The sequence below is a fragment of the Entelurus aequoreus genome, linkage group LG20 (assembly GCF_033978785.1).
Source record: "Entelurus aequoreus isolate RoL-2023_Sb linkage group LG20, RoL_Eaeq_v1.1, whole genome shotgun sequence".
NCBI classification, from domain to species: Eukaryota; Metazoa; Chordata; class Actinopteri; order Syngnathiformes; family Syngnathidae; genus Entelurus; species Entelurus aequoreus.
In genome coordinates, this window is record NC_084750.1 from 48,097,780 (window position 1) to 48,111,357 (window position 13,578).

Below are 13,578 nucleotides of genomic sequence, written 5' to 3' on the forward strand. Positions count from 1 at the left end.
GGCCGGTCTGAAGTGAGAATGAGATCTATGATTGATTGGGTGGAATCACACACCCTTGTAGGTAGTGTTATTAGCTGGGAAAGACCGTGTAGATTACAAAACTTGCTGTAGGATCTGAAGACAGGTGCATCTCTGCGTTGAATATCTGTGTTCAGATCCCCAGTTAGAATTTTCTCCACGTTGTCTACCCAAGCCAAGCACTCCTCGAGAGCCTCATAGAAGTCACTCTGATTAGGGGGTCTATATACAGTCCCTATTAGTACTGGCTTTGCGTTTTTAAATTTGATTTCAGCCCACACAGATTCAAGGGCATTGTGGTTGAGATCAGTGCGAGTTATGTATGTAATATCCTGGTGAATATACATACAATCACCCCTACCATGTTTATTCCTGTCCTTTCTGATAACCGAACAGTTTTCTATCTCTATCTCTGTGTCAGAAACACTTTGATCTAATTTGGTTTCAGAGAAACACAGTATTTTTACCTTCTTGTTGAGGAACATTTCTCTGATTTGGTCGAGTTTGGTTCCAGAGAGGCTGTTCACATTAAGGTGAATGATGTGTAGCCCACTGGAACCAAAAAGAGCATCAGAGTCCGCTGTATAGTGGTAATGACCAGAAAAAGGAGGGATGGCCATGTTGGTTGTTGTTGAAGTTGAAGATGAAGGGCAGTCCAGTTCTCTGTTTTGATGTAGAGCCTTGTGGGAGGAGGAGGGGGAGAGAGGCCTATTGTTCGTCAGCCAGGTGAAGGGGGAGGGCCGGAGTTGGAGAGGGGGGGGGGGAGCAGGTAGGGGGGTTGTGGATTTGGCGGGCTTAGGTGTACCCGAGAACAAAGACCAGGATTTGATGAAGAGGCCCCTGAATCCTGTATAGGCCATGGGTCCAGGCGCCGCGTCCCCGACCGTCAGGGACTGGGCAGAGGCCGTGAGGAGCCCCGCTCCGCCGTCTCTGCTGCAGACCGGGGCGTTGATGTCGACAGTCACCTTGTTGTCCGTCGTCGTGCTGTCCGCCGCCGGACCGTTGTCTTCACCGGTGTCTGGGTCGTCATCCTCTGCCGCCGGTCCGCCGATCGCATCGATGAACGGGGTGAAGTCCTCCATCGAGTCACCGACCGCTGGAGCACAGGTAGGTGAGCTCGGGTTGAGATGAGCAAAAAGAGGCTTGTGTAGGTGGAGAGCTAATGTTTTTAGCATAGCTCAGACGAGGTCCCGTAGCTAAGTTAGCTACAATGGCGTCATTAGCAGTAGCATTGCTTGGCTTCGCCAGGCTGGACGGCATTAACAGTGTGGTTACAGGTCCAGGGTTTGGTTCGGTGTCTCCTGATAGTAGAAGTAATAGTAGTATTGTTGATCTTCTGTCTATCCTTCCAGTCAGGGGTTTATTTCTTCTGTTTCGATTTGCAGTTAAGCACGATGCTATCACGTTAGCTCCGTAGCTAAAGTGCTTCGCCGATGTATTGTCAATGAGATAAAAGTCAGAGTGATTGTCCATTTCGCGTTCACGCCTCTCATTTTCAAGAGAGTAAAGTATCCAAGGTGGTTTCAAATACAAATCTATGATCCACAATAAAAAAAGGAGAAAGTGTGGAATCAAACGATCGCTACCGTGGGAGGGAAAAAAGATGCGACTGCTCCCCATGACGACTACGACTACTGGACCACTGACTCACATTTTTAACCTTACTCTAATTTCAAATTAAATCCCCTTGGATTGGAAATCTGCTCTTGTAATCCCCCTATTAAAAGGAGGTGACCCTAGTAATCTAAATAATTACAGACCGATCTCTAAACTCTCTGTTCTGGCAAAAGTGCTTGAATCCCTTATCAGTGAACAGATAAAATAATTTTTGGACACCAACTTTATTCTGTCACCATTTCAGTCAGGTTTTGGCAGAAATCACAGTACTGTTACTGCTGCTATGAAGTTTATAAATGATGTAACTGAAGCTCTTGACAAGAAGCAGTGCTGTCTGTCCCTCTTTATTGACTTTTCAAAGGCATTTGATACTGTAGATCATGTCATTTTAATCAAACGTCTTTCAGCTATTGCTTTTTCTCAGCAAGCAGTTGGATGGTTTGCAAATGACCTCACAAGTAGAACTCAGGCTGTTCAGATAGAAGGTTCCTTCTCGGACGTACTGCAAGTGGAAAAGGGTGTCCCTCAAGGTTCTGTGTTGGGCCCATTATTATTCACTATTTACATAAATAATCTTGGACAGAATATTCCGAACTCAACTTTCCATTCCTACGCTGATGATACTGTCATATACTGCACAGCACCCACTCCTGCTGAGGCCTTTAAATATCTACAACGTGCATTTGACAGAGTACAAGAACAACTTTGCTATCTTCAACTGCTTTTAAATGCAGAGAAAACAAAGTGTATGTTCTTTACCACATCAAAAACTGTAAGATCAGCACTGTGTGACAACATTTGAACAAGAAATGGGCAACAAATTGTGTTAGTATCTGCTTTTAAATATTTAGGATTTTTAATTGATGACCACTTGAGTTTTAAGGAACACATTCAGTATGTTGTAAAAAAAAAACGGAAACTTTTACTGGGATTTTATTATAGAAACAAGTCTTGCTTTTCTTTTACTGTGAAACAGAAATTGGTGGAAACAACCTTTTTACCAATTATTGACAATGGAAATGTGTTGTACATGAATGCTACTGCTGCTTGTCTCCACAAGCTGGATAGTGTGTACCACGGTGCACTGAGATTCATCACCAACTTACTCACCATTGTGTGTTATACTCAGTGGTTAACTTACTCACCATTGTGTGTTATACTCAATGGTTAACTTACTCACCATTGTGTGTTATAGTCAATGGTTAACTTACTCACCATTGTGTGTTATACTCAGTGGTTAACTTACTCATCATTGTGTGTTATACTCAATGGTTAACTTACTCACCATTGTGTGTTATACTCAATGGTTAACTTACTCACCATTGTGTATTATACTCAATGGTTAACTTACTCACCATTGTGTGTTATACTCAATGGTTAACTTACTCACAATTGTGTGTTATACTCAATGGTTAACTTACTCACCATTGTGTGTTATACTCAGTGGTTAACTTACTCACCATTGTGTGTTATACTCAGTGGTTAACTTACTCACCATTGTGTGTTATACTCAATGGTTAACTTACTCACCATTGTGTATTATACTCAATGGTTAACTTACTCACCATTGTGTGTTATACTCAATGGTTAACTTACTCACAATTGTGTGTTATACTCAATGGTTAACTTACTCACCATTGTGTGTTATACTCAGTGGTTAACTTACTCATCATTGTGTGTTATACTCAATGGTTAACTTAGTCACCATTGTGTGTTATACTCAATGGTTAACTTAGTCACCATTGTGTGTTATACTCAATGGTTAACTTACTCACCATTGTGTATTATACTCAATGGTTAACTTACTCACAATTGTGTGTTATACTCAATGGTTAACTTACTCACCATTGTGTGTTATACTCAGTGGTTAACTTACTCATCATTGTGTGTTATACTTAATGGTTAACTTACTCACCATTGTGTGTTATACTCAATGGTTAACTTACTCACCATTGTGTGTTATACTCAATGGCTAACTTACTCACCATTGTGTGTTATACTCAATGGTTAACTTACTCACCATTGTGTGTTATACTCAATGGTTAACTTACTCACCATTGTGTGTTATACACAATGGTTAACTTACTCACCATTGTGTGTTATACTCAATGGTTAACTGGACATTTCATGTGCTCGACGCCTTAATCATTGGTATGTTTTCATCTACAAAACCATTCTGGGTATCACCCCATCTTATCTGTCTTGTATTTTAACAAAGAAACAAGGAAGTCACAATCTTCTTTCAATGAATGTTCTGCAATTTGTCGTCCCCAAAGTAACAACTGAACTGGGCAACAAAGCATTTAGGTTTTCAGCAGCGAAGGCTTGGAATAACCTACAATCCAGTATTCAACTTCAAACCCTTGTTACATTGAATGAGTTTAAAGCTTCTGTGAAAGGATTGCAGTTTACCTTGTCTGTATGCACATGTGTTATGTCAGCAAGTTTTAATGTTGTACATGTCATGTTTTATGTGTTGTTTACTGTTTACCTTGTCTGTATGCACATGTGTTATGTCAGCAAGTTTTAATGTTGTACATGTCATGTTTTATGTGTTGTTTACTGTTTACCTTGTCTGTATGCACATGTGTTATGTCAGCAAGTTTTAATGTTGTACATGTCATGTTTTATGTGTTGTTTACTGTTTGTAATGTAACCTTGCTGCTGCCCTCTTGGCCAGGTCTCCCTTGGAAAAGAGATCTTTGATCTCAATGGGATTTTACCTGGTTAAATAAAGAAAAAAAAACAAGAAAAAAAAACAGCTGTTTATTTGAAGTCTTAAAGAAGTCAACTATGTGTGCAGTGCAAGGTGAAATGCAGTTATGTCATCTTCTTGTCAATAACACACACATCAATCTTTTGTGTGTGGTTGCTTCCTTATTTGTCATTATTCAAAGCTGATGTTAAAGTGTAGCAGCGGCAGCTGAACTCAATGTGACAACGTGTCATAGTTACGTCAGTCAGCTGGAATTAAAAATACAAATAGTTGTGTCGTTAGTCCAGAATCTTCACGGTCCTCATGGACGACATAATTAGGATCTAGTACTAAAAAAATGGTACTTGGTATACATCCCTAATCTTCACCACTAAACCTTTGAAATATGCTGACATATGTCATCAATCAATCAATGTTTATTTATATAGCCCTAAATCACAAGTGTCTCAAAGGGCTGCACAAGCCACAACGACATCCTCGGTACAGAGCCCACATACGGGCAAGGAAAAACTCACCCCAGTGGGATATGTGCTGCTAAAGGTAAATAAACAGTAGCCATATTGAATGATTGCCTTCATTTGACCACGTGAGGTAAGGAGGACGGCCTCTAGGTCACATGGTTACACCCCAGCAATTACACTGTTGATGATTGATGAGCATTCATTTTTAAAGGCCTACTGAAATGAATTTTTTTTATTTAAATGGGGATAGCAGATCTATTCTATGTGTCATACTTGATCATTTCGCGATATTGCCATATTTTTGCTGAAAGGATTTAGTATAGAACAACGACGATAAAGATTGCAACTTTTGGTATCTGATAAAAAAAAGGCTTGCCCCTACCGGAAGTAGCGTGACGTAGTCAGTTGAACATATACGCAAAGTTCCCTATTGTTTACAATGATGGCCGCATGAAGTGAGAGAGATTCGGACCGAGAAAGCGACAATTTCCCCATTAATTTGAGCGAGGATGAAAGATTTGTGGATGAGTAAAGTGCAAGTGAAGGACTAGTGGGGAGTTGAAGCTATTCAGATAGGGAAGATGCTGTGAGAGCCGGGGGTGACCTGATATTCAGCTGGGAATGACTACAACAGTAAATAAACACAAGACATATATTTACTCTATTAGCCACAACACAACCAGGCTTATATTTAATATGCCACAAATTAATCCTGCATAAAAACACCTGCGTGTTTGTTATGCTAGCTCCCAGCTCCTATGCTAGCTCCTAGCTCCATAGAACACGCCAATACAATTCAAACACCTGATCAACACACACAATCACTCAGCCCAAAAGACCGTTCACCTAACCCAAGGTTCATAAAGCTTATATATTTTTAAAAAGTTACGTACGTGACGCGCACATACAGTCAAGCTATCAAATGTTTAGCAGCCAAGGCTGCATACTCACGGTACCTGATATTCAGCTGGGAATGACTACAACAGTAAATAAACACAAGACATATATATACTCTATTAGCCACAACACAACCAGGCTTATATTTAATATGCCACAAATTAATCCTGCATAAAAACACCTGCGTGTTTGTTATGCTAGCTCCTAGCTCCTATGCTAGCTCCTAGCTCCATAGAACACGCCAATACAATTCAAACACCTGATCAACACACACAATCACTCAGCTAATTATTAATAATAACAACAGAGTTAAAGGTAAATTGAGCAAATTGGCTACTTCTGGCAATTTATTTAAGTGTGTATCAAACTGGTAGCCCTTCGCATTAATCAGTACCCAAGAAGTAGCCCTTGGTTTCAAAAAGGTTGGTGACCCCTGTATTAGATGATGTGTGGATGTTGTGCTTACTTGGACTGTGATGAAGCTGTGAGGACTCACGTGCTTTGTCTTCATGCTCTTCAGTCTTCACAGAGACAACAGTCATGACATCATCCTCCTCCTGCCCTACAGGACACTCTCCCTCTTCCTCTTCAAAATATAGGGGCTGTGGATCCTCCTTGTCCCCTTTAAAATGTGAGGGCTGTGGATCCTCTAAAGTGAAACTGTCCCCCTGCAGATGAGGGAGACATTCTTCTTGGTGTCCAATCAGCTGATGGATGTCTACAGGACACAAACAAAACACATTTTAACTCCTACATGCTAAATATTAAATTATACATGAATTATAGGGCTGTGGCTATTGAACATTTTATTACTCAAGTGTTCTACTGGAAATGTTTTCGATTAATCGAGTAACTGGATAAAACGTAGTGTTGCTTGGTTAAAGACAAATTTAAGTGACTATAATACATTTCACCTAATAATGAACGGCCAATTGGTTTGAGATGGTATGAGATCAAGATGTCATATTTAGATCAGGCTTTGTTTTTTCCACAATCACTGCCACATTAAAAAGTTAAAGTACCAATGATTGTCACACACACACTACGTGTGGCCAGATTATTCTCTGCATTTGACCCATCACCCTTGATCACCCCCTGGGAGGTGAGGGGAGCAGTGAGCAGCAGCGGTTGCCACGCCCGGTAATCATTTTTATGGTGATTTAACCCCCAATTCCAACCCTTGATGCTGAGTGCCAAGCAGGGAAGTAATGGGTCCCATTTTTATAGTCTTTGGTATGACTCAGTCGGGGTTTGAACTCTCAACCTACCCATCTCAGGGCGGACACTCTAACCACTAGACCACTGAGTAGGTGGATGTAGTAGGTGTTGTAGTAGGTTAATGGCTGCACCAATATGAAGGAAATAACAGGTCAGTATAGCTTTTACACACATAAATAACTTGTCAAATCTGCCAGCTAGCAGGCTAGGTTTACAGCGTCAGTTACCATGGTAACTGACTCTCACTTTGTCTTACCTCTCTTATTTACATACTCAGGAGTTTGCACTTAACCTGCTCTCTGGAATATTCCCCCGGTGACTGTGTGACTTTTGTGTAAACATGTTGATACACATTGTTACTAACTGAGAGGAACATCAACCTCTCATAAATATTGTCTGGTTTTTATGAACAACATAAAACAATCAGTGCATCATCCAATTCATCTTCCTATAGACAATCTATTGAAGAATAGTGTTAATAATAAATATAAAGTTAGTAAAGATGTGAGAGTAAGAAGTAAACAAACCTGTTGTGTGTAACACAACTTGATGTTGTCGCTCCTTCTCCTCTTTTGTTGGACAAAGTTCCTCCTCGTACTCTGCTATGGTTCTTTCGCACATTTTCACACAATCACAACACTTTACACTCACACTTGATCTCTGCTTAGCGATGTGTTTTCATCACTTCTTTGTTAGCAGCTAACAAGCTAAGCTAACTAGCAAGCTAAGCTAGCATCAAAGTGCGCTCAGACTAATATACAAACAGTTATTAATGAATAGAGTGTAATAAAGGACATATATGTGTACATGGACGCACAGATTAAGAACACTGCAATAACGTCTTCACCGTCAGACGCCATCTTGCTTTATCCTCGCCGTGTTTGTGTCGCGCGCAGTCTTGTCAGATCTCGCGAGAGAAACAAGTAAGCAGCTCTTTTCCAGATCCCGTGAGAGAAATAAGTAATCAGCTCTTTTCCAGATCTCGCGAGAGAAACAAGTACAACCAGCTCCAAACCCGGTAAAACTATTTTATTATATACTATCTACTTATTCTCAAAATAAAAGTAAACTTGTCCACTTATTTTCGTAAAAATATTCAAATATTTAACAATGTATTGAAACAACAGTAGCATAAGGAAAGAAAAAAAAAGAAACACAATAAATATTACACTCATATTATTTTTGCTAATTGATGCTAATCGTTTTTATAATGTATTTTAGAATGTGGGAGGTTTTCATGTTCTTTTTAAATTTCCTTTGGTATTATATTTATATATATTACACTTTTATGCAGATGACTGCCAAATTGGGACGGTATAGCTCGGTTGGTAGAGCGGCCGTGCCAGCAACTTGAGGGTTGCAGGTTCGATCCCCGCTTCCGCCATCCTAGTCACTGCCGTTGTGTCCTTGGGCAAGACACTTTACCCACCTGCTCCCAGTGCCACCCACACCGGTTTAAATGTAACTTAGATATTGGGTTTCACAATGTAAAGCGCTTTGAGTCACTTGAGAAAAAGCGCTATATAAATGTAATTCACTTCACTTCACAAATGTATATGCCAATTTGAAAAGGCCACGGCCCCCTGACACCCCTTCTCAACTGTCTATGCCACGTCAAGGCTTGGTTAGCCCAGAATGTTTTAATAATGAATGAGGGAAAAACGGAAATGTCAGTTTTTGGTCCGGCCCTCACTGACTTGGGACCATTGCAAAATGATGTGCGTCCCAAAGTCAGCAGCCTTGGCGTCACTATAGACAGCCATTTTAAACTTGACAAACAAGTCAATGGCGTTTTAAAATCCTGTTTTTATCATCTTCGTCTTTTAGTAAAGGTAAAACCGTTTTTATCTTTTAACCTTTTTGAACAAGTGGTGCATGCTTTTATTTCAAGTGGCCTGGACTACTGCAATGCACTTTATGCTGCCATTAGCCAAAAAGCTCTCTCCCGGTTGCAGTTAGTCCAGAAGGCGGCAGCAGGACTTTTAACAGGGGCCAGGAGATGTCAGCATATAACCCCAACTCTTCAGAGTTTGCACTGGCTCCCTGTTCATTTTACAATTGATTTTAAAACCGATAGTAGTCAGTCATCCTGCTGAATCATAGATAGATTACTGTTTTTAACATAACTGAAGCATATACATTGTTATATCAGTGACACGGACTGGGCATGCCGGCATTTTTTCTTGTTTCTCAATCCAGGAAGAACATGACATCAACATGCGACGCACTCTGGTTCTTCGTAGACTTCCAGTGTATCTCTGGGAGGATGACACTGAATTCTACAAAACCTGTAATGTAAGTATGTCTCTGCAGCCAGAGTTATGCTTCTCTCTCTCACACACACACACACACACACACACACACACACACACACACACACACACACACACACACACACACACACACACACACACACACACACACACACACACACACACACACACACAGTGACTGATCTCTCTGTGCTTGGAGAGGAGATGAGGAGGAAGAGGTTTCCGGCCATGCCGCTTACGTGCAGTGGTGATTTCTCCAGATTCTCTGAACCTTTTGATGATATTATGGAGCGTAGATGTTGAAATCCCTAAATGTCTTGCAATTGCACTTTGAGAGACGTTGTTCTTAAACTGTTTGACTATTTGCTCACGCAGTTGTGGACAAAGTGGTGTACCTCGCCCAATCCTTTCTTGTGAAAGACTGAGCATTTTTTGGGAAGCTGTTTTTGTTGCCCAATCATGGCACCCACCTGTTCCCAATTAGCCTGCACACCTGTGGGATGTTCCAAATAAGTCTTTGATGAGCATTCCTCAACTTTATCAGTATTTATTGCCACCTTTCCCAACTTCTTTGTCACGTGTTGCTAGCATCAAATTCTAGAGTTAATGATTATTTGCAACAAAAAAAATGTTTATCAGTTTGGACATCAAATATGTTGTCTTTGTAGCATATTCAACTGAATATGGCTTGAAAAGGATTTGCAAATCATTGTATTCCGTTTACATTTACATCTAACAAAATTTCCCAACTCATATGGAAACGGGGTTTGTACTTGCTAATTTATGGTTCTATCTACACTTCCGTTAAAATGTACTAAACACTTATTCTTCTGTTCGATACATTGCATTAGTTTTGGGTGATACTGAGAATTTGGATCCAACACCAAGTAGTTACATAAGCAGTATCGTTCATACTAAAGCTGACACTGATATTTCATCTTTTCAAAATCATTGGATGATTCAATTTTGATCACAATTATAAATCAGACAAAAAGACAGAATGGTGGATATCAACTAAATATATAAACGGTTTTCCTACCATGGGCTCTGATTTAAATCCTTTTGTTTTTTTGCTTTTAAAGTCCTCGTGTGTCCATGGACTTTCCCTTACAAGAATTAACAGAAATAAAGGAAACTCAGTTTCTATTCATTTCACACTCACACTGCTTTATTTGTTTTGATAAAAAGTTACTGAATCGATTTCAACTCACTGAGTCGTTTCGGATCGTATTCTTCTAAAAAAAAAAAAAAATCAAATAATAATAAATCGTATTGGCAACAACAAATTACAATCAATCAAATTGTTAAAAGGAATCGTTACTCCCTTAATGGCAACATGTAATATTTACTGTATTTTGGTCATTTTAAACATTACCAGATGTAAGCATTGATTTTTACTGAGCGCATCACAACCTTCACTTTTCCCTTCAACAACAACAACAATCATGACAGACTTCATGAGAGACAGCAAAGACTACTTTGAGACAAATCACAATCCAGAAACGTATATTTTGGGAGGATGAGCTACAAGTTTTAGAAGCTGATTGCTCAACAGATGCAGCTTTAGTGAAACACTAAGCATCATTTTAATTTCCCTGAAGGAATCAATAAAGTACTATCTATCTATCCATGTAGCAGTATTGTTAAATGCTAAACAAGATAACATAAAACAAATCAATCACTTACCGTACAATGTCTGCTCTCACCGGGATGCCGACTGATGGGATGTTTATATCTTTCAGCACGAGACACGTTCTCTCCGTTTAGCTGATATATTGAGCATAATCCTCACTCCTCGGGTCAAGAAACGTCTTCGGGTTTGAAACTAATTTACCAACTTCTCGGTCTATGACCACGACCTTCGCCGATACAAGCGTGAGACATGATTTATAATCTACAACAAACTTTTACCACTTCAGCAGCGATGCAGCAGCAGCTCAGTGGCTAGTCTACATCTCTGCGAGCAAGGAGCCGTTTGACTAAAAGTAGTTCCTCGATGTTAGCTCTTACAATTACAATGCTGCTAATACTTGGTTAATATACAGGTCACTACAAGTAAATTGAGTAATGTTGGTGATTTTAAAGGCGCAATAGAGGACTACCATTACCTGTAATGTTAGCCGCCTTGTGCTAGCAGTGTTTTACTATGTAGCATACATATTGGATGACATCTGGATGTTGTGCTTACTTGGACTGTGATGAAGCTGTGAGGACTCAGGTGCTTTGTCTTCATGCTCTTCAGTCTTCACAGAGACAACAGTCATGACATCATCCTCCTCCTGCCCTACAACACACTCTCCCTCCTGAGTAACCCAGAGATCCTCCTCTTCCTCTTTAATGTAGGGGGGCTGAGGATCCGCCTGCCTCAAAGAGGAGCCCCCCTGCTGCTGAAAGGGACGTTCTTCTTGAAGAGCGTTCATCTGTTGGACGTCTGCAAGACAACACAAACAAACTTCAGCTCAGATGTGTCAAATATTTTTTTAGTCTCTCAAATATAATATTTTCCAAGTGGACTGAGAGACTTGGCGGTGATGTTCTTCTACACATGGAATAATCATAGTTTATTGATTATTATGAATTGTGTATATGATCTTGTTTTCTACATTTACAGTAATTATTGATAAAAAGTAACAGCTTTTTAGAACGTATAGAAAACCTACCGATTGGATTTTAATAGCGTCATGACTGTAAAGGCTTAGTGGCCACATGCGTGGACAGCACCTTTTATTTCCACTATTGTGTCCACTACTGAATTGGGGTCTTATGGCCGCATATGTGGACACTTATACTGCCATCTGGTGGTGTCAGAAGAGTATAACATACAATGGAATTTGGAGAAAAAAAAGTGTAAAAATAAGAATTAGCATGGCACTAAACATGAAGGATGCGTTTGTGTACTTATGGACTAAGTACATCATATCAAAAGATGATTCTTAGTTTTTATTCTAATTCGGGTCCAATAAGCCCAAATAGCAAAGAGAAATAAAAAAAAGCATGTAAACAAACAGCTTGGGCCTTAAAGGCCTACTGAAAGCCACTACTAGCGACCACGCAGTCTGATAGTTTATATATCAATGATGAAATCTTAACATTGCAACACATGCCAATACGGCCGGGTTAACTTATAAAGTGACATTTTAAATTTCCCGCTAAACTTCCAGTTGAAAACGTCTATGTATGATGACGTATGCGAGTGATATGAATAGTAAAACGGAAGTATTCGGACACCATTGAATCCAATACAAAAAACTCTGTTTTCATCTCAAAATTCCACAGTATTCTGGACATCTGTGTTGGTGAATCTTTTGCAATTTGTTTAATGAACAATGAAGACTGCAAAGAAGAAAGTTGTAGGTGGGATCGGTGTATTAGCGGCGGGCTGCAGCAACACAACTAGGAGGACTTTGAGATGGATAGCAGACGCGCTAGCCGCCGACTTCACCTTGAATTCCTTTGTCTCCGGGCCGCCGACCGCATCTATGATCAGGTGAAGTCTTTCGTCGCTCCGTCGATCGCTGGAACGCAGGTGAGCACGGGTGTTGATGAGCAGATGAGGGCTGGCGTAGGTGGAAAGCTAATGTTTTTGCATAGCTCTGTGAGTTCCCGTTGCTAAGTTAGCTTCAATGGCGTCGTTAGCAACAGCATTGTTAACCTTCGCCAGGCTGGAAAGCATTAACCGTGTAGTTACATGTCCATGGTTTAATAGTATTGTTGATTTTCTGTCTATCCTTCCAGTCAGGGGCTTATTTATTTTGTTTCTATCTGCATTTAAGCACGATGCTATCACGCTAGCTCCGTAGCTAAAGTGCTTCACCGATGCATTGTCATGGAGATAAAAGTCACTGTGAATGTCCATTTCGCGTTCCTGACTCTCCTTTTCAAGAGGATATAGTATCCCAGGTGGTTTAAAATACAAATCAGTGATCCACAATAGAAAAAGGAGAGAGTGTGGAATACAATGAGCCAGCTTGTACCTAAGTTACGGTCAGAGCGAAAAAAGATACGTCCTGCACTGCACGCTAGTCCTTCACTCTCACACTCCTCATCCACGCTCAAATTAATGGGGTAATCGTCGCTTTCTCGGTCCGAATCTCTCTCGCTGCATTGAAAACAACGGGGAAATGTGAGCAGCCCTTCCTCTCTCTCGCTGCTGGTGTAAACAATGTGCAGATGTGAGGAGCCTTTCAACCTGCGACGTCACGCTACTTCCGGTAGGGGCAAGGCTTTTTTTTTTATCAGAGACCAAAAGCTGCAAACTTTATCGTCGTTGTTCTCTACTAAATTTATTTAATTTAAACGGGGATAGCAAATCCATTCTATGTGTCATACTTGATCATTTCGCGATATTGCCATATTTTTGCTGAAAGGATTTAGTAGA

The 13,578-nt window shown here is 40.3% G+C and overlaps 3 protein-coding genes across 5 annotated transcripts in view; 1 reads left to right on the forward strand and 2 right to left on the reverse strand.

Moving 5' to 3' along the window:
* The window catches only part of LOC133636327 (zinc finger protein 37-like), a 497,781-nt gene that overhangs the window by 251,407 nt on the left and 232,796 nt on the right, over positions 1–13,578 (forward strand). The window lies entirely within an intron of this gene.
* Positions 1–13,578, reverse strand: part of LOC133636328 (gastrula zinc finger protein XlCGF57.1-like) — a 346,899-nt gene that overhangs the window by 35,112 nt on the left and 298,209 nt on the right. The gene's annotated exons all lie outside the window — the stretch shown is intronic.
* The window catches only part of LOC133636352 (uncharacterized), a 31,965-nt gene that overhangs the window by 11,004 nt on the left and 7,383 nt on the right, over positions 1–13,578 (reverse strand). The window contains exons 2-3 of one of the 2 annotated variants that reach the window (XM_062030326.1): positions 11,389–11,631; positions 6,176–6,427 (exon numbers count right to left, since the gene is read on the reverse strand). In XM_062030326.1, coding sequence (XP_061886310.1) covers positions 6,176–6,427; positions 11,389–11,620 — 484 coding nt within the window. In that variant the 5' untranslated portion in view covers positions 11,621–11,631. The remainder of the gene's footprint in view (positions 1–6,175; positions 6,428–11,388; positions 11,632–13,578) is intronic. The other variant, XM_062030328.1, reaches the window with a different exon arrangement.